At 35.7% G+C, this 22,722-nt stretch overlaps 1 protein-coding gene across 1 annotated transcript in view; it reads left to right on the top strand.

Moving 5' to 3' along the window:
• KPNA5 (karyopherin subunit alpha 5) overlaps nucleotides 1–22,722 on the top strand; it is a gene marked incomplete at its 3' end in the record, with an annotated part of 51,128 nt that overhangs the window by 8,906 nt on the left and 19,500 nt on the right. The window contains exons 4-10 of the mRNA XM_080937538.1: nucleotides 1,048–1,142; nucleotides 3,557–3,688; nucleotides 5,574–5,662; nucleotides 12,540–12,639; nucleotides 15,791–15,954; nucleotides 17,930–18,008; nucleotides 19,558–19,683. Of these exons, the coding sequence (XP_080793664.1) occupies nucleotides 1,048–1,142; nucleotides 3,557–3,688; nucleotides 5,574–5,662; nucleotides 12,540–12,639; nucleotides 15,791–15,954; nucleotides 17,930–18,008; nucleotides 19,558–19,683 (785 nt within the window). The remainder of the gene's footprint in view (nucleotides 1–1,047; nucleotides 1,143–3,556; nucleotides 3,689–5,573; nucleotides 5,663–12,539; nucleotides 12,640–15,790; nucleotides 15,955–17,929; nucleotides 18,009–19,557; nucleotides 19,684–22,722) is intronic.

Below are 22,722 nucleotides of genomic sequence, written 5' to 3' on the forward strand. Positions count from 1 at the left end.
TAATAAAAACACAAACGTGTGGTGTGGAACATTGGAGAAAATTCAGTTAAGAATGTCTGTGAAGTTTTATAATTAATAATAATGAATGACTAATGAATTTAACAAAATAGGTACATTTTTTTATGAAGACAATAGAAGACTGGTAGGAACACCAGCTCAGAAACTATTGAGCCACTGAAAGCACTTTTTACTGAAGCAGAGGTAGTAGAAAGATTTCCTTGTATTTAGTTGGTTAGTATTGAAATATGTTTGTTTAAATTTTATATGAATTTTAAGAGGATTTGTGATTCTCAAAGTAGGCTTTTCATTAAAAAATGAAGGTTTTTAGATAGTCTAATAGCAATTTCATAAATAATAAATGATCTCTAGACAGAGTAAAGTCTTGAATAGTCACAGTGAGGAAGCAGCCTTAGGAATGGAGGACAGTGCTATAAGGGAGGACGTCCTCAGGTGGTGGTGTGGATGTTGGGCCTGTATCCTCTCCATCATGTAAGAGTGATCTCTCCAGTTTAGGAAATACATTTTTATTTTCCATCATTACAGTTACTGAAGAGGTAGAGTTTGCTTGTAAAAAGTATTGTGGTAATGACACCATTTATCTGTAGTTACATCCAGGTAAGAGTTTAAGCTTAGAGAAATCTAGGGAAACTGTTTCCCGTGCCGTGTATGAGAGGTACATTACTTGCCAATCTGTTAAACTCTAGAATCACCTGAAGACAGTTCTCTGGTCATGCCTGTGAGGCAGTGTCTTAATTACTGAGATGAGAAGACCTGCCCACGGCAGTCTTGGACTGTATGAATGAAGAGGGGCATGGTTATAGGCAGGCATTTGCTGCTCTCTGTGGATGCCCAGTTGCTTCAATCTCCTGCCAATGGGACTTCTTCCTTATAATGGACTGTAACACTTCTTTGTTAAGTTTCTTTTGTCAGGATATTTTATCACAACAAAAGGAGAAGGAAAAGGAAGTAACGTGCCATGTTGCATAAAACAGGAATAGGTTAATTGTTTTTTGTGTGTATGTAACAGCCTTTCTTTTTAAACCTTAGAACCCAATCCGCCAATAGATCAAGTTATACAGAAACCAGGAGTTGTACAGAGATTTGTGAAGTTTCTTGAAAAAAATGAAAATTGTACTTTACAAGTGAGTGAAGTTTTTTTAAAAAATTATTTTCTAGAAATGACTGAATTTCTTAGTGAAAATGACTTCTTAAAATGGCAACTATATTGTAAGCATTCATTAAATACATAATAAAGGAAAAGTAGGTACCACTCTTGGCTAAGGCATGGCTATAGTGCTAGTTTCTGAAAGCATGAACTGACAGCTGATACTAATGATGTTCTACAGTTGTCAGCCTTCATTAACCGTTTTCTTTTAGAAAACTCCAAAGTGTTAATCTCATTATTAAACTTACTTCTTACACAGGAACTATGTACCCTTCCCCAGTAATGTAGAGTTAAAGCATGAGGTACCATATCCAACTATGTTGGTTCTTAAATTACTACTTAAAATATTTTCAGCTCACTATTTTTTTAAAAAAGAATTGTTATAATCTACAGAAAATATGACCAAACTTAGATTTTGTTTTTCTAAAGAGCATTATCTTTCAAACTTGATATGGTTACAGTCTCCCAAATAATTACCTAGTGATGTTAACGTTCTGGAGTTTGGTAACATTCTAATGTTATAAAACACTCTTCCACTCCAATATCTGTGTACTCTAGAATCAGATGTCAGGAATTGGAGAAGTCCTGTGTCTAACATCAGCGCTGTAGATGAAATGAAAGACTGTGAAGAAGAAACACTTGATGAAATTGCCGCTGAGAGTAATGGTCTACTTTTTTGAGCATTTTGGGAAAGGCACCCATTTTAGGCATATGTAGTACATGTGAATCTGAAACAAAATTTTAGAATTCTGATCAGTCTCTGAGGAAAGGGCTGTTTTATTCAGGTCAATTATTTTGGATTCAAAGCCATAGGATTTAATTTCTGCTTTATTTAAGCTGTGAGTACAAACTAAAACTCTTGGTCTCTGATAATCTATAATTATGTGGCTCTTTACTTCCTGTGAATAAAAGAATAAGTGAATGGCTATGAATAAATAAAATTGAGTGCTAATTCGAGAGCCAGGTATTATATAAGATAATATAGTTCTAAAATTAAGACATTGTTTCTGCTTTGAGAAGTTCTTCAACTATCTTGCAGTAGGTAAATATACCAAAAGAAAAGAAGTAACAGTGTGCTTAGCACTGTAACTGAACTAGAAAAAAGTTCTCTGGGGACATATAATATGTAACATATTGATTCTGTATGTGAAGTAAGGAGTATTTAATGAAGGTATTTTTGATTTTCCAAAGTGAAAACAGAAATTTTAATTTTAGATTGAGAGTACAGTATATGTGCATTGTGTGTTGTGCTAAAAAACATTGGGAACTTGAATCTTTTTCCATCCTGATGAAATTTGCTAGTGTCGTATGGGGATAACTCCAGGCTATGGTTGTTACCCAAATGGGTATTGATCTAGTAGTTCAGACTAGCAGTCTTAGTTCAAACTATGTTCCTGTGGAACAAATTGTTCTGTAAGCAATTTTTATAAGGCATGCACACATTTTAAAACGTGAAGTAGTTATGAGACTTTTAAAAACTGGAGGATTTCAAATGAATATGCTGTTACTTTACATTTTTAATAAATCAAAACAATTGTCATTACTATCACATAATATAGTTGTGTATATGTGTGTAGATATGTTGCACATGGATGCCAGTGCCCTCAGAGGTCAGAGGCATCACATCTGCAGTTACTGGGAGTTTGAGCCCCATAGTTTAGTATTGGGACTCAAATCTGCTATAAGAGGATATGTGCTCTTCACCATTGAATGATCACTCTAGCTCCCCCTGTCTTGAAAATCATAACTGCATTCCAAGTTTTGATATGTTTGTGGCTTTACTGGTCTTCATTGATACATTCTCCTAGAGAATAGCAAGGAGAAATTTGTAAACTTGTAGTTTTCTATTTATATCCTTATTTAGAATTGGTGAGGGTTACCTCCATTGATGTTAAATATAAGTTATTTCCTCGGGTTTTTCTTCTTAGTCTATCAGAGATTCTGTTATATGAAAGATTAGCAAACATGTATTCCACATATGTTAGTAATAAAACCTCCATGTTAAACAAATACTTAAGTATCTGGCATTGCAAATTACTTTCTTAAGTAAGGTTGGGAAGTCAGTACTGTCACGACTCTTTTCATTTCCTTTTGAACATCTTGCTTTACAATACTGTTCAGAAATAGTGAACCTTAGGAGTTATGTGAGTTAAGTTGTATTTTTATTATTTGGCATTATAAAATATATGCTCTTTTGGGTTTTGTTTATATAGTCAGAAGAAGAATCTGTTTGCTTTCTTAAATAAGGTTCCCTATCTATAAGGCTTACTTGTAAATGAGTTTTCAGAATCATAAGTCAGCTTTCCTTTCAGATTTGATTAACTGTTTCTTCCTTCTCCTCCTCTATGAGAGCTCCTCCATGCTTTCATTCATTTCCCTTTCTTTCCCTAGTTTGAAGCTGCTTGGGCATTAACTAATATAGCATCTGGAACTTTTCTGCATACCAAGGTAGTGATTGAAACTGGGGCTGTTCCAATTTTTATTAAACTTCTCACTTCAGAACATGAAGATGTACAGGAACAGGTAAGTTTCTAACTTGTGCAGCGTGTTGTATATAGAGATTTTAATTTTCTCCTGAAAGTATTACTTGTAACTTTGACCTCTACTTCATTTTATATGCATAATTTGCCTAACATTCATTTATTAAAACACATTAGCTTCTTTTCAGTTTCTGATTAGAAGTGGGAAAGATAAGCCACTTTTGGCATGGTTCTGGGTTTCTAATGGGAATATTCTCAGCACAGGATTCACTGTTGTATTTATGAAAGAGCACAGTGAGGCATAAGAGGGCATATACCTGAAGTCACTGTGGGTAGCTCCAGGTTTAACATCTGGGATGCTCTGATTGTTTAGGGTTGTGGAACCTGTGTCCACTCAGCCACTGGGCATGGCTTCTCGGAGAGATGGAATGCAAGAGTTGACTGCGCTTACCCCAAGCTGTCGCTGAGTGTTGGGCCATAGGAAGCTCCGGGATACAGCTTCAAGGGTAGGGAAGTGCAGTTTGAGGCGCAGGACAGCCAGAGCTGGTTCAGGCATCCTGGGGCCTGCCAGGCGGGGACCAGGGACCATCTCAGGTGCTAGGACATCCAGGTGCCACTGGAAGCCTCTGAAGAGTTGAGAATGAAGTTGGGGGCTCCTGGGCTGGACCTAACTTGGGAGGAGGGAAGGGGGGCAGGGAGCTCTGTCTGGTCCCTTGGGGAATGAGTCCTTGGCTTGACATCTGTAGACTTGAGCTTGACTTGATAGCAGTCCTGGCTGGGAGCACAGAGAGGACTTCTATGGGAGATTAGACGGTGGTTCTATAGGCAAAAGCCTTCTCCATGGCTCCTCACGGTTGATCCCGATGAAAAGAGACAGTTCATGGTTCTAAGGCATTTATTGTTATAGCAGAAGGTGGATATGTAAAACTATACCGGACTTCTCAAGATGGGCTTGAGATTAAATACCTTATCTGGGAGGAATGTTTGGGAAGGAAAGCTTATTGGTTAAGCCTCCAGGCTTTTAGGTACCTCATTAAAATGGAGATCTGTCTTGAGCCTAAGTGACATCCTCTACAAGTGGAGGGGCTTGGGGCATTGTCCTGATGCAACTGATGGCCACAAATCTATGGGGGGCGGGGCTGTGGCTAGTGACAGGGGCCTGGTACCCAAGAACAGGCAAAACTCTTACCATCCCTTCAGGGTCTCCCAGGCTTTTAGCCTTAGCTCAACCAGGGACCACATTACCTTTCACGGTCCCACAGTTTAAGGCAAACAATTTTGTTTCTTAAAAAAAAAAAAGTGTTATTTTGAATTGAGTCATTTTAATAGAGTTCAGGAGTAAAGTTTCAAAGTCTTGTTCTAAGAGGGACCATTTGATAACATGATTAAACCATAGAAAGAAACTCAAGTCTTGAGTACTTTTGTTTTATCTGTTGATCTCCTGTTTCATTCATCATTTGGTTTTGTGACATTTTGTATTTACTTTATCATTAATATCAGAAGGCTTTCATATAGTATTAGTTTTCCAAAAAATTGTGGCTAATTAACACAAATGTTTTCATATTTTTCAATAATTCATTGTTTCTTAATTGTACATTTGCTATTCTAGCTTACTGGTATTAATAATATGGTTGTGAACATCATTGTATATTGGTTTCTATGTGCTTTTGTATTACATGGTTATTTTATTATGGGAAAAAGACTATCATTCATTAGAATGTAAGGGAAAGCTTTTAAATGTCCTTGTTTTAAAATATTGTAGAATTTCACTTAATATTTTTCTTCCCCATTTCCTTGCTTTTGTTTTTTCACATGTTCTTGACACTCGTTTTTCTTTCTTTCTTTTTTTTTAATAGTAAAAGTCTCTTAACACAGAGTGTCTGTCTGGTTTAGGATATTGTCTTAGGAGAACTGTTGAATTTTTTCAGGCTGTTTGGGCACTTGGTAACATTGCTGGTGACAATGCGGAATGCAGGGATTTTGTTTTGAATTGTGAAATACTTCCACCTCTTTTAGAGTAAGTATTTTGTTTCAGTTTATCATAATTGAGTTAATTTTACATTTGGAAAGGAAAAATATATGCTTTTACATTTCTGTATAACAATTAAATTCCCTAGTAATATTTTGCAGCTTTTGCCTATGTTGGCCAGGCCTAAAATTACCTGAAAGCAGGTAAAACCAGGGGGGAAAAACAGTCAAATTGTATTCTTTTTAAAAAATGTCTTTTATGTTCTTTTAATCTGTTCTTATTGGTATTCATCACTTACTTGATACGCTAAAATAATTCTAACAGGAACATGTACTACTTTATAATATAATAACACTTAAGTGTTCTCATAGTGTGAAATCATTTTTCTGTAAGATTAAAAATGTTGTGAGTATATTATGTGTGTGTTTGGGAATAAGGTGTGTGCACTTGACTGCAGGAGTCCACAGAGGCCAAAGAGGCTGTCAGGTTCCCTGAAACTAGAGTTACATGCACTTGTGATCCATTCAAAATGTGGGTGCTTAGATCTGAACTGAGGTCCTCTGTAAGCACAGCCACCACTCTGTTCTACAGAACCTCACAGCACAGAATCTTTAAGAAACAAATTGTGTATTTATGATGTCTGCAGAAGTTTTTATTTGATTTAGAAATGTCCACATAAGAGATTTTTCTTTCAGTGCTTGGAATTTACTTTTTACTTAAAGCAATTGAGCAAGAGACTTCTCCTCTGGCTGCTTTACTTATAAGATTTACTTATTTATGTTTATTGTCTGTGCTGGGAGTATGTTCAACTGAGTGTAGGAGAGCAAAAGAGGGTGTTAGAACTTCTGGAACTAGAGTTGCAGTGGTTGACTGATGGGAGGACTGGGAAAGGAACTCCAGTCTTCTGGACGAACAGCAAGTGTTCTTAGATGCTGAACCTCTTAGCTGCTTCACAGTTAAAAATCAGTTATACTATGACTAAGGACCTTTAAAGAAACAGCAGAAAGTAGTTTGAAAAAGAGTTTTCCTTATACAGTGCCATTAGCATTCACTGAAAGTACATTTAGAGCAGGTGTCCGTTACAAGTATGAACGAAAAATAAGACTAATCAAAGAGATGGTTGGAAGAAAATAAACTATCACTCTTTGTCATTCTCCATCCTTTTCAGGGTAGGAGTTAAATAAAAAAATGTAAACATTTAGACTGTAGTTTGCAACCCTTTGTTCTAGTAGACAATAATATAGAAATGATTTCTTGGCATGACTTAATACTATTAAACTTAATTAAGAATCAGTTGCATGCGGTCCACTGAACTGTTGCTCCAGTTTTACTGTTTTGTGCCTTCTTGTTTGCCATTGTCCTTTCTAGGTGACCTTTCTCTGATCTGATTATTTGATTTGTAGATAAATTATGTAGTTTGGTTTTTTTTTTTTTATGTTTTTGGTGCTATTTTTCTAGGTAATTTTGTCAGATTGGCAGGGGTTTATGTAGGAAGTAGTAAGCTTTTGTTAGCCTCTGATCTCTTTTCAGTGTTCTACAAAGGTCTTTGTTGGTAACTGAGCAAACCTAAGTTAACAGAGGAGAAAAAAAGCCAGTGCATAGCTGTGTACTGCTAGGTGTTCACATAACACATTTTAGAAGGAATGTTAGAAAATACCAGTTTCATTATAAAACCTGACTGTAAAACATTGAAACTTGTATTGAAAATTTGAAAAGTGTGCATCGAACAGTGAGGCACACCTGTAATTCCCTCACTGGGGAGACTGAGGCAGGAAGACCAGAGACTCAAGATCATCCTCTATTGCGTGAGTCCCTGTCCTGGTCGGGAGCAAGAGGGGAAGAGAACCAAAGAAAATATTGAAAAGTTGAAAAAAAGAAGTAAAGCAGGCTAGCTACCAGCCATTGTCACTTTAAAGGAAGCTGCTAGCTTTAAAATGATGGTGAGTTATCTGTCTTATTACATTGAAATTCACTCAGCTAAAGTAAATAAACATTTTCTAGTAACGTCATGTGATCATTTCTGGTTGAAGTTTTATTATGTTGCTAATTTGACTCAGTATATGTAAATCTTTCAGTTCTATAGACTATATGTTAATGCAACTTTATATAACTGTAATTTAACTTCACTTTATAATTTTGTATTGTTGCCCTGTATTCTTCTGCTGTACATTGTATTAGTAGAATTAAGTCTAAACCACTTGTTGAAAAAAACTTCCAAATCATAGTATGCAATATAGACAAAAGAAAACAGTTTTATCTGTTTGTTTTAAAATGAAATGTATTTTTTAGAGGTTTCATCTGTTTACAGTAAAATCTTGAGAACAGAGTTTTAGTTCTTTCTCAAACACAGATAAAATAAAATTCATGATGTGTGGTGGTGAATACTGGTTAACCTGAGAAGATGCAGAATAACCTAGGAGACAAACTTCTGTGCGTGTTTGTGATGGTCTTTCTAAATTGCTTTAATTGATCCTGGAAAACTTTGTTGAGGTGTGGCACTGTTCCGTAGGCTGGAATTTTATTCAGGCCTGGGCTCAGTACAACTGATAAATGAGGCGAGTGCCAGTATTCACCACCGTCTGCTCCCTGTGAACAGGGATTTACCACGTGCGCTTGCCGCCCACTCTTACCACCAGGCCTTCCCACCATGCTGGGCTTTACCTTCAAGTTATGGCCTAATATAGACTCTTTCTTCCTACATTTTTTTCTTTTTTTAGATAGCATCTTACACTTGATTAGCTTACTTGGAACTTTTGTATTTCCTGGGATGGCCTCATGGCAGTCCTCCTTCCTCAGCCCCTTTTGCTGGGGTTACAGGATGAATGAGCTCCTGTGCCCAGCTCATTTTAACCATTTTATGTTCTTCTGTTCAGTAGCACCAAGGATAGTGTTAAACAGTTTCAACACTAGGGACTTTCTGAACCTTTTATTCAATTCAGAGACCTAGTACTATAACACGGCCTTTGTGTCTGGCTTGTTTCTCTTTCAGTATCGTTTCCAGACTTCACCTATTTTGTTTCATGTATTAGCACTTCATGTTATGTCTGAATAACATTTTGTTTTTGCAAAAAAAGTAATTACCACTTTAAATCTGTAAATTGTATTTTTAACAATAGAAAACATGGGTTGCAATATAATTTATTTAGATCTTTAATTTAGATGTTTTCTAGGTTTTAGCAAACAGTCTTATACCTTGATTAAATTTTTAAGGCAGTCTCCAGTTTACATTTGGTTGAACATATGATTGGTTTGATGGTTTAACGGTGAAATCCATTTCATAGAAGCTGTTTTTTGACTTTTGGCCTTTTCCTGGATTAGCAGTATGTGAGTGATACTCTTGTGATTCCAGGAAGTAGTGGCAAACCGCAGCTTCTAGTCAGCCATAGATGAGAGCAAAACAGCTGATCCCATGTAAAGAACTGTATTGTTATGCTCTTTTGGGAGGCATGTACAACCCTGGGCTTTTCTATGCCTGCTCAGTTCTGAATAATGACACTGAGACTATATGTATTTATATCCTTTTGGCCTTATAACTACGCATTGTTTTCTACTAGCTTCTAACTAAACTATCCAGTTTATACTAAGCTAAGTTCTGCCACATGGATGGTTAATTACAGCTTCTTCCTTCCTGGTCTGCCCTCCCCCTAACCACACTCTTTGCCACATTCCAACCTTACTATTCTGCTTTTTGCTGTAGGCCATAGGCCTTTTTAATCAGTAAGAAGGTGATGGAGAGCACTGTTTACAAAATACTAAGGCAGGAGATGCTGAACAATACCAGACTGATCTGTAATCAGATCTCTGTTGGTTCAGCAATTAGCATTTCTATAGTAGAAACATGATTCATACACAGTGCACACAAATATTACTCCAACATCTATGCTTGTTTTCTATCATTGTTACAAATTTGTAGGGAGGAAAGGCTGACTTTGAGTTTGGCTCACAATTTTGGAGGCTTCAGTATATGATTACTTGGCAGAGTTACTTTGATAACACAAGAGATACAACATCATTGCAGGGAAGTGTGATAGGGTAACCCTGTCAACTTTCCTTTCAGTGGTCAAGAAACAAAATTAACATGCAGAAAGGACCAAAGTCCCCAAATCTTGAAATCATTCCTTCAGTGAGTTAATTTACTTCTACTGTGTATCACCTTTTACAGGTTCTATTATTCTTTGTATCATTAGCATGACATTTGGAGACTGTTTAAGATCCAAACTTGTAATAGGTTAGATGAATTATGTATGTGTTTTTTCTTTCAAGGTTTTAAACTTGTGATAGATTTGTTCATATTTAACCCTACCATAACCAAAGGATTTATTCATATTTAACCCTGCCATAACCAAAGGAACATATTTTTATTATAAATAAAAGTTTCCTTAATTTAAAAAAGTGTATTTATAGGAAATGTCTGGGGATTCCATTAATTTGAGGTGTTGATCTTAAACCTAGCAACTTTGTGAATTTACTTCTATAACTAGTAGCTTTCTTTTTCCTTTTTGAGACTGGGTATTACTCTGTGTCTTTGCTTTATAGATTATTAGATTTCTGTATATGAGATTATATCATAAATATGATGGTAGCTTTATTTTCTGTTCTCCAGTTAGGGTGTTGTCTTAGTTAGGGTTTTATTGCTGTAAAGAGACACCATGACCAAGGCAACTCGTATACATAAAACATTTAATTGGGGCTGGCTTACAGTTTCAAAGGTTCATGTAGATCCTGAGACTGAAACCTGGGTCCTCGAATGAACAAGTGCTCTTAGCAGGCAACTTTCCAGCCCTCTAAAAGAGATGTTTTAAAAACTGTTCTGTTGTTACCCTTGTGGCACTTAGTTAAGTCAACTTCTATGACTCAGCCTTATACTTTGTTTATGCTAAGCTTGAAGGTGGGGTCTTCCCAGGTGTTTTCCTGAGGGTATACTCTGACCTGATGATGTGGATGGCTATTTAGATGTCTGGTACATGAAACTGTTCAAATGGCTTACTCCTCCAAAGTATTCCACTACCCAGTTTTTCTTCCATGTTTTCAATGTCTTTCATTTGCTATGGATTCTTTGCTCTAGGTTTCTGCACTTAATGAAGAGACATTAGCTACTTTTCTACATCTAGAGCATTCTTAGATGGGCAGAATAAAGACAAACACATATATTCTTTTTTTAGAGTCCCCACAAAGCTGGCAACATGTGTATAAGTGCTTCAAACAAGGCATGTGTTCTTGCTCTGCTTCCTCTGCAATAGGGAGCCACCAGCTGAATAAATAGATATCAGAAGAAATGTACAATTTACTTTTGTACATCATGAAAATGCTACATTATGTAAAATCAGAAAGCAGGGAATCTGCCAGGCTACAGAGATGGCTTTGAGCAAGGGCAAATTAAAATACCAGAAAGGTTCAATGTTATATTTCAGTTCTTCCAAGGCTGTAAACTTGACAACCTTCCAGAACTTGTTTGCTTGTTTGTTTTTTTCAACCCAGGTTCTCTATATTTCTATCAGGTTTATGAAGGCCCTTAGCAACTTAATAAACTCATAGAATTGCATAATCACGTGGCTTATTTTAATGTGTGTATTCTTTTTGTAAGGTATAAACACTTATGATGTCACCAGGGCCCATTTCTCCCTAAAACTTTCTATACACACATATACTATGTTGGGGAATCTCCTATAATTTATTTAGTATGTGTTTGTAGTGTTTAACGACAGCTTGTTGGACTCAGGACTCTGCCTCCATCCTGTGGATGGAGCTCCCGGTTGTCATGCTTGGTGGCAACCTCTACTTGTTAAGTCACTGTCTTGAAAGTGTCTTATTTATTCACATGGTTTTATGTAAAATTTATTTTAATGTCTGAAAAAACAGTACTGACAAATATGTATAATTTTAAGCAAAAAATGTTTAAAATCTTTACATCTATCTTTGTTTTGAAAAATAAAATCGTTTAAAAAAATTTTTCCTATTTCTGATAAATAAAAGGAAAGGAGAAAAAAAAAAAAAGAAAGTGTCTTATTTAGACGTAATTAACATATAAATAATTGTGTTAGTTAACTTGAATTGCTATGATAAAACATTATGGTCAAACTATTTTACCAAAGAAAGAGGTTAATTAGGCTTATAGTTTCAAAGGGTTAGAGTTTATCATGGCAGAGAGAAGGTATGGTGTGGCTGGAACAGCAGCTGAGAGGTCATATCCCATTCACAAGGAGATGGCCCATGAACTGGGGATGATGGAAGGTTTTTAAAAGCTTAAGACTATTTCCAGTGGTGTACCTCCTCAATCAGGACCACACTTCCTAATTCTTCCCAAACCTCCACAAGTTGTGGGGAACCTGAGTATTAAAATATAAGCCTGTATGGGCCAGTCTCATTCAAGCCATCAGAATAACTTTTATATATTCAATATAACATCATGTTGAATATGTGGGAAGATCGTTAATAACTTCTTAGGGAGCTGAGAGAAGAGACATTTTTGTTTCAGATACTTACTTTCTTAGCATCTATCAGGATTTGTTGTAAATCAGCTTACACACACACACACACACACACAGAGAGAGAGAGAGAGAGAGAGAGAGAGACAGACAGACAGACAGACAGACAGACAGACAGACAAAGTAAGACTTGCTAAAATAAAATCAAAGAGTGTCCTTTGCCAGTAACTGAACTTCACTGAATTTGACAATCTATTCCCTGCTTACTGATTTTATATAATGTAGCATTTTCATGGTTTTAACAAAAGTAGTTTTGTATATTTCTTCTGTTATCTCTTCAATTTGTTAACAACTTAAGTGTTTAGATCTAATATAATACATTTTAAGTTCCCCCTTTTGTTTTATCAGTTTAAATATTAATTATAGCTAAGAATTTTAAGGAAGTAGTTGAAATGAAAAAGTGAATATAAAATGACAGGTTTTTTTTCTTTTCTTGACAGGTTATTAACAAATTCCAACAGACTTACAACCACCAGAAATGCTGTATGGGCCCTCTCAAATTTATGTAGAGGCAAAAACCCTCCTCCAAATTTTAGTAAGGTATGAGCAAAATAATAAGAAATTTACTTCCATAAGTTAGTTTAGGATAGATTTTTGTTACTTTCTCTATCAACTAGACACTATTTTAACATTCAGCAAACTAAAGTTTATAGATTTCTATTCTTCCTTTGCCTCTCTAGTTTCTCTGGCCAGAAGGCTCCCACTATAACCAGATATTTATGTGTCTTAAAATTGAATTGGCAAAATTATTTGTAGTCTAGTTCTTTTTATTTGCAGGAAAGTGAAGTCACCACCCTCATATGATTAAGATCCACTGTTAGGCACTGAAAAATGGCACAGAGACTTTGGAGATAAGTCATCTAACATTTTATTGGTTGATAGTTTCTAAAAGATGTTCAACAGTGTAATGATAAAGAAGTCTATGTGCAAATATTTAGGGCAACATTATTGATAATTATAAAAATAATGTAGAGACAGTACATGTTCTTTTTTTGTTCAGTTTTATTGGATATTCTCTGTATTTACATTTCAAGTGTTATACCCTTTCTTCCCTGCTCCCCTCTCTCCTCCCCATCAACTTGATTCCATAAAGGTGCTCCCTCTTCCAATCACACTGTACACCTCAGTGCCTTGGCTGGTTGATAATGTTGTTTTTCCCATGAGGTTGCAAATCTTTCAGCTCCATCACACCTTTTTCTAGCTCTTTTATTGGGGTCCCCATATTCGGTCTGATGGTCAGTTGCATGCATCCTCATCTGTATCTATATGACTCTGCCAGAGCCTCTGAGGAGACATCCATATCTGTTTCCTGCCAGTAAACACTTCTTGGCATCAGCAGTCATGCTTGGGTTTCGTGGCTGCATATGGAGTGGTTCTCCAGGTGAGGCAGTCTCTGTAAATCTTTTCTTCAATTCCTGTTCCTCTGATAGACCTTGTATTTCCTCCCTGTTTTGTTCTCCTTACTAAGAAGGACTGAGGCATTCACATTTTGGTCTTCCTTCTTTTTGAGCTTCATAAGTTTTGTAGATGGTTTCTTGGGTATTCAGAGCTTTTTTTGGGGGGGGGGCTAGTATCTGCTTATAAGTGAGTACATACCATGAGTGCTCTTTTGTGACTGGGTTACATCACTCAGGATGACAGCTTCAAGTTCCATCCATTTGCCTAGGAATTTCATGAAGTCATTGTTTTTAATAGCTGAGTAGTACTCCATTGTGTAAATGTACCACAATTTCTGTATCCTTTCCTCTGTTGAAGAACATCTGGGTTCTTTCCAGCTTCTGGCTACTATAAATAAGGCTGCTGAGACCATAGTTAAGCATGTGTCCTTGTTAGATTTTGGAGCTACTTTTGGGTATATATGCCCAGGTATAGCTGAGTCCTCAGGTAGTACTCTATCCAGTTTTCTGAGGAACCTCCAGACTGATTTCCTGAGTGGTTGTATCAGTTTACAATTCCACCAACAGTGGAGAAGTGTTCCTCTTTCTCTGCATCCTCGCCAGCATCTGCTGTCATCTGGGTTTTGAACTTAGCCATTCTGACTGGTGTGAGGTGGCATCTCAGGGTTGTTTTGATTTCCATTTCTCTGATGACTAGGGATGTTGAACATTTCTTTAGGTGCTTCTCAGCGATTGGATATAACTCAGTTGAGAAGTATTTGCTTAGCTCTGTGACCCATTTTTAATAGGGTTATTTGATTCTCTGGAGACTAACTTCTTGAGTTCTTTGTACATATTGGATATTATCACTCTATCAGATAAAGGATTGGTAAAGATCTTTTCCCAATCTGTTGGTTGCCGGTTTGTCCTTTTGACTGTGTCCTTGGCCTTACTGAAGCTTTGCAATTTCATGAGGTCCCAGTTGTTGATTCTTGATCTTAGGGCATAAGCCATTGGTGTTCTGTTAAGGAAAATTTCCCCTGTGCCTGTGTGTTCAAGGCTCTCCTCCTCTTTCTCTGTTAGCTTCAGTGCATCTGGTTTTATGTGAAGGTTCTTGATCTAGTTGGACTTGAGCTTTATACAAGGTGGTAAGATTGGATTGATGTGGGGGGAATGACTTGGTATTCGAGTAATTCTTGTATACTAGGCATCTTTTCTTAACTACTATAAACATTCTTACACATCCAACAGTTCTTTATTATGTATGTTTTACAAGAGAAGACATTTGGATATACAGATATTAGGAATTTTTTTCCATGTCACAGAAATTAGCAAGTAGTATTTGAGCTAAGGCTGTCTGGAAGGAAGAGAGAGAAGATCACAGAATTGATGTGATTTAATCTTCTGTCCCTAGGCTTGGAAACAGTGAGAGCTGTAAAGTGCCTTGCTCACTCTTCACTATGCTCAGTTTTAGTAATAAGAGGGATTAAAGCGCTCATGGTGCTGGAGGGATTAAGACATTTCTTCTGTCACGTTCTTAACTGGTGTTCTCTTTGCTTTATGTTTGCTTATTTCAGACAGTATTTCATTATGTAGCAAGGATTGGCCTCAAAGTCTCTGTCTTCCTGCTTCAGCCTTCTGAGAACTGGGATTACAGGTGTGCATCTGAACACACCTATTGATTTTCTTCCTTCCTTCCTTGTTTTTTTTTTTTTTAAGTTGAGGATGTATAACATTATTCATTACAGTAAGAAAACTAGAGCTAGGCTTGGTGGCACATGACTGTAATCCTACATGAGGTAGGAGACTGAAGTTTGAGACCAGGAAAGATAATTTGTTTTAGGACTCACTAGCATGTGCTGGGCACTAAGTTTGAGCCTCAGCATCTTAAAACAGAACTAAGAAAAGAAAAGAAATATATATTATTAGTAGTGGCTCCTTTTAGAAAACCTTTCAGATCATTTGTTTTTACACTTCCTCTATCTTTGCTATTGTAAATTTTGCTACGTGTAATTTTTTAAAAGTAATTTAAAACAGCTTATAAACAGGAAGCATTTAGGCTTTTTAGTCTTGATATGTGTATGACTTAAATATTAAAAAGAGATATCAAATACACATTTTATTGTTTTAAAATATTTCATTTAATACCCAATAGCAACTATAATCATTTTGATACTCATACCTCGAGTAATCAAAATAATAGAATTCTCTAACATTAATATTGTATTAGATTTTGGTTATAATCTAAATTTCTACAATTTGCTAATGAACTTTGATTTTAAATGAGGAAAATAATAATTCATTTTTTCTTTCAGGTTTCACCTTGCTTAAATGTCTTGTCACGGTTGTTGTTTAGCAGTGATCCAGATGTGTTAGCAGATGTGTGCTGGGCTCTTTCTTATCTCTCTGATGGACCCAATGATAAAATTCAAGTAGTCATTGATTCTGGAGTCTGCCGAAGATTGGTGGAACTTTTGATGTAACTATAATTTTTGCTCGGTAGCTGTGTGATTATGTATTAAGTTTAACAACTAACATCATGGTCTTAAACATTTCAAAGTCATCATTTTTAGGAAGAATTAAAGTTACCAACTCTACCCTTTCTAGAGTAGCTATAATTCTTTAATTTATATCCTAAAATGCAAGAAAATTATAAATTTATCTCTGTATTAATAAACCTTTTTCTTTATGAGGGAGCTTAATTCAGCAAGTATTTAAAGAATGTCTTTTGGCACCAAAGGTGACATGTGAAATGTTATTAGTGAGAGAACACAATTCTTGCTCTCCCAGAACCATTAGTCTTAGTTTATTATTCATTGCAATGATTAACTTATTCATTTAATTGTCCCCATTATGGTTCTTTTACAGGCCAGTTATTATTACCTGTATTTAAAATCAGAGCTTTACTGTGCAAAGAAATTAAAAGAAAATTTTGTTTAAAAAGATGTTATAGTCTTCTTTTAAACTTGTCTTTCTTTGTTGTGTGAAAAAGCCATTAGTAGTAAGCTTGGCATGGTAGCTCATGCCTTTAGTCCCAGCTTGGAGAGGCAGGAGCAGGCAGATCTCTGAGTTTCAGGCACAGCAAGTGCCAGACCAGCTAGAGCTACATAGTGAAACCCTGTCTCAAAGAACAACAGACCAAATCCAAAAAGTCATTAGTTATGCCCAGTAAGGCAAGTGGCACAAAAAAAAAAAAAAAAAAAAAAAAAAAAAAAAAAAAAAAACAACCAAAAGGTTGTCATTCCAATATGAGGACAGTATCAGAGAAAGATAGATAGGTACAGTGGAGTGGCCAAGACCTAGCTTGAGAGTGATTTCTACTTCAGTGGACAGACAAGCAACCAGAACAAAGTTAAAGCTAAAAAATCACGACCTGGTAGCCTGTCTGTCAGATTTTATGTAGGAAGATGTAAAATAAAGCAGCTAACTTCTAGTCAGAAAATGTGAAGGGAAAAAGCCTTTAGATCAGAATATGATTCCCTCAGTGTTAAACTCATTGCTGTCAAACTAAGGAGCTATTTAAATATGTGTGTGCATATGTGCGTTAGAATTCTTGGAGCAAAGACCCCTCTAGAAATATGTGGAGCACACTGGGGGCACAATTCTTGGTTTGTAAATATCACTTTATTTAAGGAAAGTCTTTTTTTAGGGAATGATTGGATTACGGAGGAGGAAAAATGAGATGAACACAGAAAATAATGATCTTGGCAATAAATTACAGCACTGTGTTATAAATTAATAAATAGCAGCAAACCCAGAGTCCATATTAAAGTAGGTGGATGGATCAATAGGTAGATATGGCTGAGATAATAGTATTACAAAATAACTAGCAAAAACATAATTACTAATTCAAATAATGAGTATACATATATAAGTATGTATACTAGTGTTTAAAGCAAGGGGCAGGGGGTTCCCTGAGAACATACATTATATGGATTGAAAAAAGTTATATTTAGTAGGTATATGTGTAGAATGTACATATGTGCTTGGAATGACAACTTGTGAAAAAATAGACAATGAATTTGAAAGATAGAGGGGATGAATATATGAGAGGGTTTGGAGGGAAATAAAGGAAGGGAGAAATGTAATTATAATGTTCAAAATAAAGTAAATAGATTAAAGAATGGGATTTTTACATATTTTCAAGTATTTCTGCATCAATACTGAATATAAAGGAGAAATTAGGACTAGTGAAGAAGAATAACATGATCTTAATGAGTGACAAAGTTACGTACCACAGTAATGGGACAGAGCATGCACGGTATGTCACTCAGTGAGATATAATGAGATTATATTAGTGTTTATAATATAGGATTAGATTTTTGTTTTGTTTTTAAAATATCAGATGTCAAGTGAAAATTGAGAATGGTCTCTGAATGAAGAATATTGAAGTTTTCAGTACAATTTTTGCATCTTTATATAAGTTCTAACTTATCTCTTATTTTTATTTTTAGGCATAATGACTATAAAGTTGTATCGCCTGCATTAAGAGCAGTTGGTAATATTGTAACTGGTGATGATGTTCAAACACAGGTGAGTTCAAAATTTATGATACATTGTTAACATCTTTCATATTACTTAATTGTATGTTCATGAAGGCCTTTGTACTATAATTACACAGGTGTCTGTGGCAGTAACCACAGTTTTGAACTTCATTTACCTTATTGGGAATATACTATCATAAAGCTCTGTCAGTGCAAAGTACATTAGGTGTTCTGCTTGCAGGATTGAGAATCTTAAGTGGTAAAAGTCATATTGAAGTAAAGTAAGGTGTCCAGTTAGGTCAGTCAGTATAGCTTGAAACTCTTAAAGCAAACTAACAAGGAAATACATGTGCTCTGAACTGATCACCAGAAAATGCTGCAAAGGTTTTATAAAGAAAGACAAGTGGTGAGAAGCTATAATTTCTGTAAATGAGGGGAACTGAGCAAGTAGAATAGTACTAAGTACATGAGGTGAGGTTTATATGGGCATAGCAAGAGATGCAGGTACTTTTAGGTGTGTTTGAAAATTCTTAAACTCAACTAGAATAGAAACTGTGATTTATTATAAATAGGTTATAGGAGTTAAGATTCATAAGATTCAGATTATGAGACCAAAGATTATTTATACCATGGAAGCAATTCTAGAATTGATAGTCAACTGTGTGTAAGTGTGCCTGTTTTGGAGAATGGTAAGATGTAAGGATTGTCTCATGATTTAGGATAGAATTCTATTTAAATACCCACCAAAGCTGTTAAGCAAGTAATCAGTTGCAATTGATAATGCCCATTTTTAAGTAACACTTTATATTGGTATACAGTGCGCTCACTAGCTACATTTTCGAGTGTACTGCTGCTCCAAACTTTCACCTTCACTAAGTCAAAATCACTGCCGGTAATTGTGAATATAAGGACAAAGCAGACACTTTTGACTGGTTGGGTTTTTTTTTTTTTGTTTTGTTTTGTTTTGTTTTGTTTTGTTTTTGAGACAGAGTCTATTAGTAACTTCAACTGAGTTTGAACTCAGAGACTGGGATTAAAGGAATGTGCTACACACTTGAATAGACAATACTTCATATAAAAGTCAGATTGTGAAATCAGAGCAGAACAGATTTGTTCTGTGCTTGAAAATTGTTCTAATGTTACAGAAATGTATGTTGAGAATTAATATTCAGTCAGTTTTGAAAATGAGGTTGAATCTTCTATCACTAAGTCATTCTTCAAGTAGTTTTGTATATCTAACTTCACAAGTATTTCTAGAGTATGACTAGAAATCATAACTTGTTCACATTCTTGGATTTTAATTTTTATCTCCTTGGTAATCTTCAAAATACAATCTATGTTGATAATGCCTAGCTGAATTACTTTAATTTGTGTATTTGAAGCACATGTTCACACCTTATGGAAAACAGCCATTCACTACACCAGCACTAAGTAAGCTTGGCTAACAGCAAGGTTTAAAAAGTTAACAGTTGGCCTAGATTTTACTTTGAGAGGAATTTATTTCTCATTTTTCAGATTTATTTCTGCACTTCTTAGTAATTCATAAGATTCCTGCATTTATACTAAAATACTTTCTGTTTTCTGTCTTACTTATTTAGGTCATTTTGAATTGTTCTGCATTGCCCTGCCTTTTACATTTGTTGAGTAGTCCAAAGGAGTCGATTAGAAAGGAAGCCTGCTGGACCATTTCTAACATCACTGCAGGAAACAGAGTGCAGATCCAAGTAAGTACCTTTCAAAGTCGAAATGACAAAGAGCAAGTCTAAAGTAATGGCATGTGTATTTAGCTCTAGTAAGGAATAGCAATTATTTTTTTTATAAATTGAACAACTTTATTTTTAAAAAAACAAAGATAAATGTACAGATTTTAAGCATTTTTGCATGAAAGTATATGATTACATATTTGTCAGTACTTGGTTTTTTTAAAGGTTTGATAGTATGCATTAAAATCTTACTAGTTACAATGACCATAAAGTACATGTAAAACAAGATGTAACCTGGAAATAGTCAAAGTTTTCTTGGTGTGTAAAGATTAAGCATAATGGTTTTTCATTTTCTTTTTTTTTTTTTTTTTGGTCTTTGTTTTTTCTTGAACTTCATATAGTATGTGAGTTGTTTCTGGGTTGTGCAGAGCTTTCTGGGGTTAGTATCCAGTTATCAGTGACAGCATATTATGTCAGTTCTTTTGTGACTGGGTTATCTCACTCAGGATGATATTCTATAGATACATCCATTTTCTTAAGAATTTCATAAAGTCATTGTTTCTGATAGCTGAGTACTACTCCATTATATAAATATACCACAATTTTTGTATCCATTCATCTACTGAAGGACTTCTGGGTTCTTTCCAGCTTCTGGCTATTATAAATAGGGCTGCTATGAACATTGTGGTGCATGCATCTTTGTTGTATGTTGGAGCTTGTCTGGGGTATATGCCCAGAAGTGGAATAACTGAGTCTTCAGGTAGTACTGTGCCCAATTTTCTGAGGAATCACCAGACCGATTTCCAGATTGGTTGTACCAGTTTACAACCCCACCAATAGTGGAGAAGTGTTCCTCTTTCTCCGCATCCTCGCCAGCATCTGCTGTCATCTGAATTTTTGATCTTAGCCATTTTGGTTGGTGTAAGGTGAAATCTCAGGGTTCTTTTGATTTGCATTTCTCTGATGGCTAAGGATGTCCAGCACTTCCTTAGATGTTTCTCAGCCATTCAGTATTCCTAAATTGAGAATTTTTTGTTTAGCTCTGTACCTTATTTTTAATAGAGTTGTTTGATTCTCTGGTGTCTAGTTTCTTGAGTTCTTTGTATACCTTGGATATTAGGCCTCTATCTGATGTGGGGTTGGTAAAGAACTTTTCCCAATCTCTTGGCTGCCATTTTGTTTTTTTGACAGTGTCCTTAGCCTTACAGAAACTTTGCAATCTCATTAAATCCCATTTGTCAATATTTGACCTTAGAGCATGAGCCATTGGTATTCTTTTTTTTTTTTAAACGACTTTATTTTACAAAACAAAGATAAATGTACAGATTTTAAACATTTTTTTGCTTAAAATTATACATTTTTGTCAGTACTGTTTTTTCAGACATTGAAATAATTTTTACATAAAACCATGTGAATATATTTTTTTAGTCAGTACTTGATTTTTTTCAAGGGCTTGACAGTATGCATTGAAAACCTAATAGTTACAATAAGCGTAAAGTACATGCAAAACAAAACACAACATGGAAATAGTCAAAGTCTTCTTGTTTTGTAAATATATGTATATTTTTTTTGTTTTCTTTATTTCTTGGACTTCATTCAGTCTGTGAGTTGTTTCTGGGGGAGTGCAAGCCTCTGGGGTTAGCATCCCACTATCAGTGACTGCATATTATGTCTGTTCTTATGTGACTGGGTTATCTCACTCAGGATGATATTCTCTAGATGCAGCCATTTTCTTAAGAATTTGGTTAAGTCATTGTTTCTGGTGGCTGAGTAGTATTCCATTGTGTATGTGTACCACAATTTTTGTATCCATTCATCTTCTGAAGGACATCTGGGTTCCTTCCAGCTTCTGGCTATTTTAAATAGAGCCGCTATGAACATTGTGGTGCATATATCTTTGTTGTGTATTAAAGTGTCTCTGGGGTATATGCCCAGAAGTGGAATAGCTGGGTCTTCAGGTAGTACTATATCCAATTTTCTGAGGTATCGCCAGACAGATTTCCAGAGTGGTTGTATTAGCTTGCAACCCCACCAACAGTGGAGAAGTGTTCCTCTTTCTCCGCAGCCTCACCAGCATCTGCTGTCATCTGAGTTTTGGATCCTGGCCAATCTGACTGGTGTGAGGTGGTATCTCAGGGTTGTTTTGATTTGCATTTCCCTGATGGCTAAGGATGTCGAGCACTTCCTCAGGTGTTTCTCGGCCATTCGGTGTTCCTCAACTGAAAACGTTTTGTTTAGCTTTGTACCCCATTTTTTAATAGGGTTATTTGATTCTCTGGTGTCTAGCTTTTTGAGTTCCTTGTACACCTTGGATATTAGGCCTCTATCTGATGTGGTGTTGGTAAATATCTTTTCCCATTCTGTTGGTTGCCGTTTTGTTTTCTTGACGATGTCTTTAGCCTTACAGAAACTCATTAAGTCCCATTTGTTAATCTTTGACCTTAGAGCTTGAGCCATTGGTGTTTTGTTCAGGAAATTTTCTCCTGTACCTATGTGTTCTAAGGTTTTCCCTACTTTCTCATCTAATAGTTTCAGTGTATCTGGTTTAATGTGGAGATCTTTGATCCACTTACACTTGAGCTTTGTACAAGGAGATAAGTGAGGGTCTATTTTCATTCTTTTGCATGCTGAGTGCCAGTTGGACCAGCATCATTTGTTGAATAGGCTGTCTTTTTCCCATTGAATGTTTACTGCTCCTTTGTCAAAAATCAGGTGACAATATACCCGAGGGCTCATTTCTGGATATTCTATTCTATTCCATTGATCCACATGCCTATTTCTGTACCAGTACCATGCAGTTTTCAGCACAATTGCCTTGTAATATAGCTTGAGGTCAGGAATAGTGATTCCCACAGATGTTTTTTTGTTGTTGAGGATGGATTTCGCTATTCTAGGTCTTTTTTTTATTCCATATGAAGTTGCACATTGATTTTTCCAATTCCATGAAGAACTGGGTTGGAATTTTGTTGGGAATTGCATTGAATCTGTAGATTGCTTTTGGTAGGATGGCCATTTTTAAGATGTTGATTTTTTCCAATCCATGAGCATGGGAGATCTTTC

The sequence above is a fragment of the Micromys minutus genome (genome assembly GCF_963924665.1).
Source record: "Micromys minutus genome assembly, chromosome: 25".
NCBI lineage: Eukaryota > Metazoa > Chordata > Mammalia > Rodentia > Muridae > Micromys > Micromys minutus.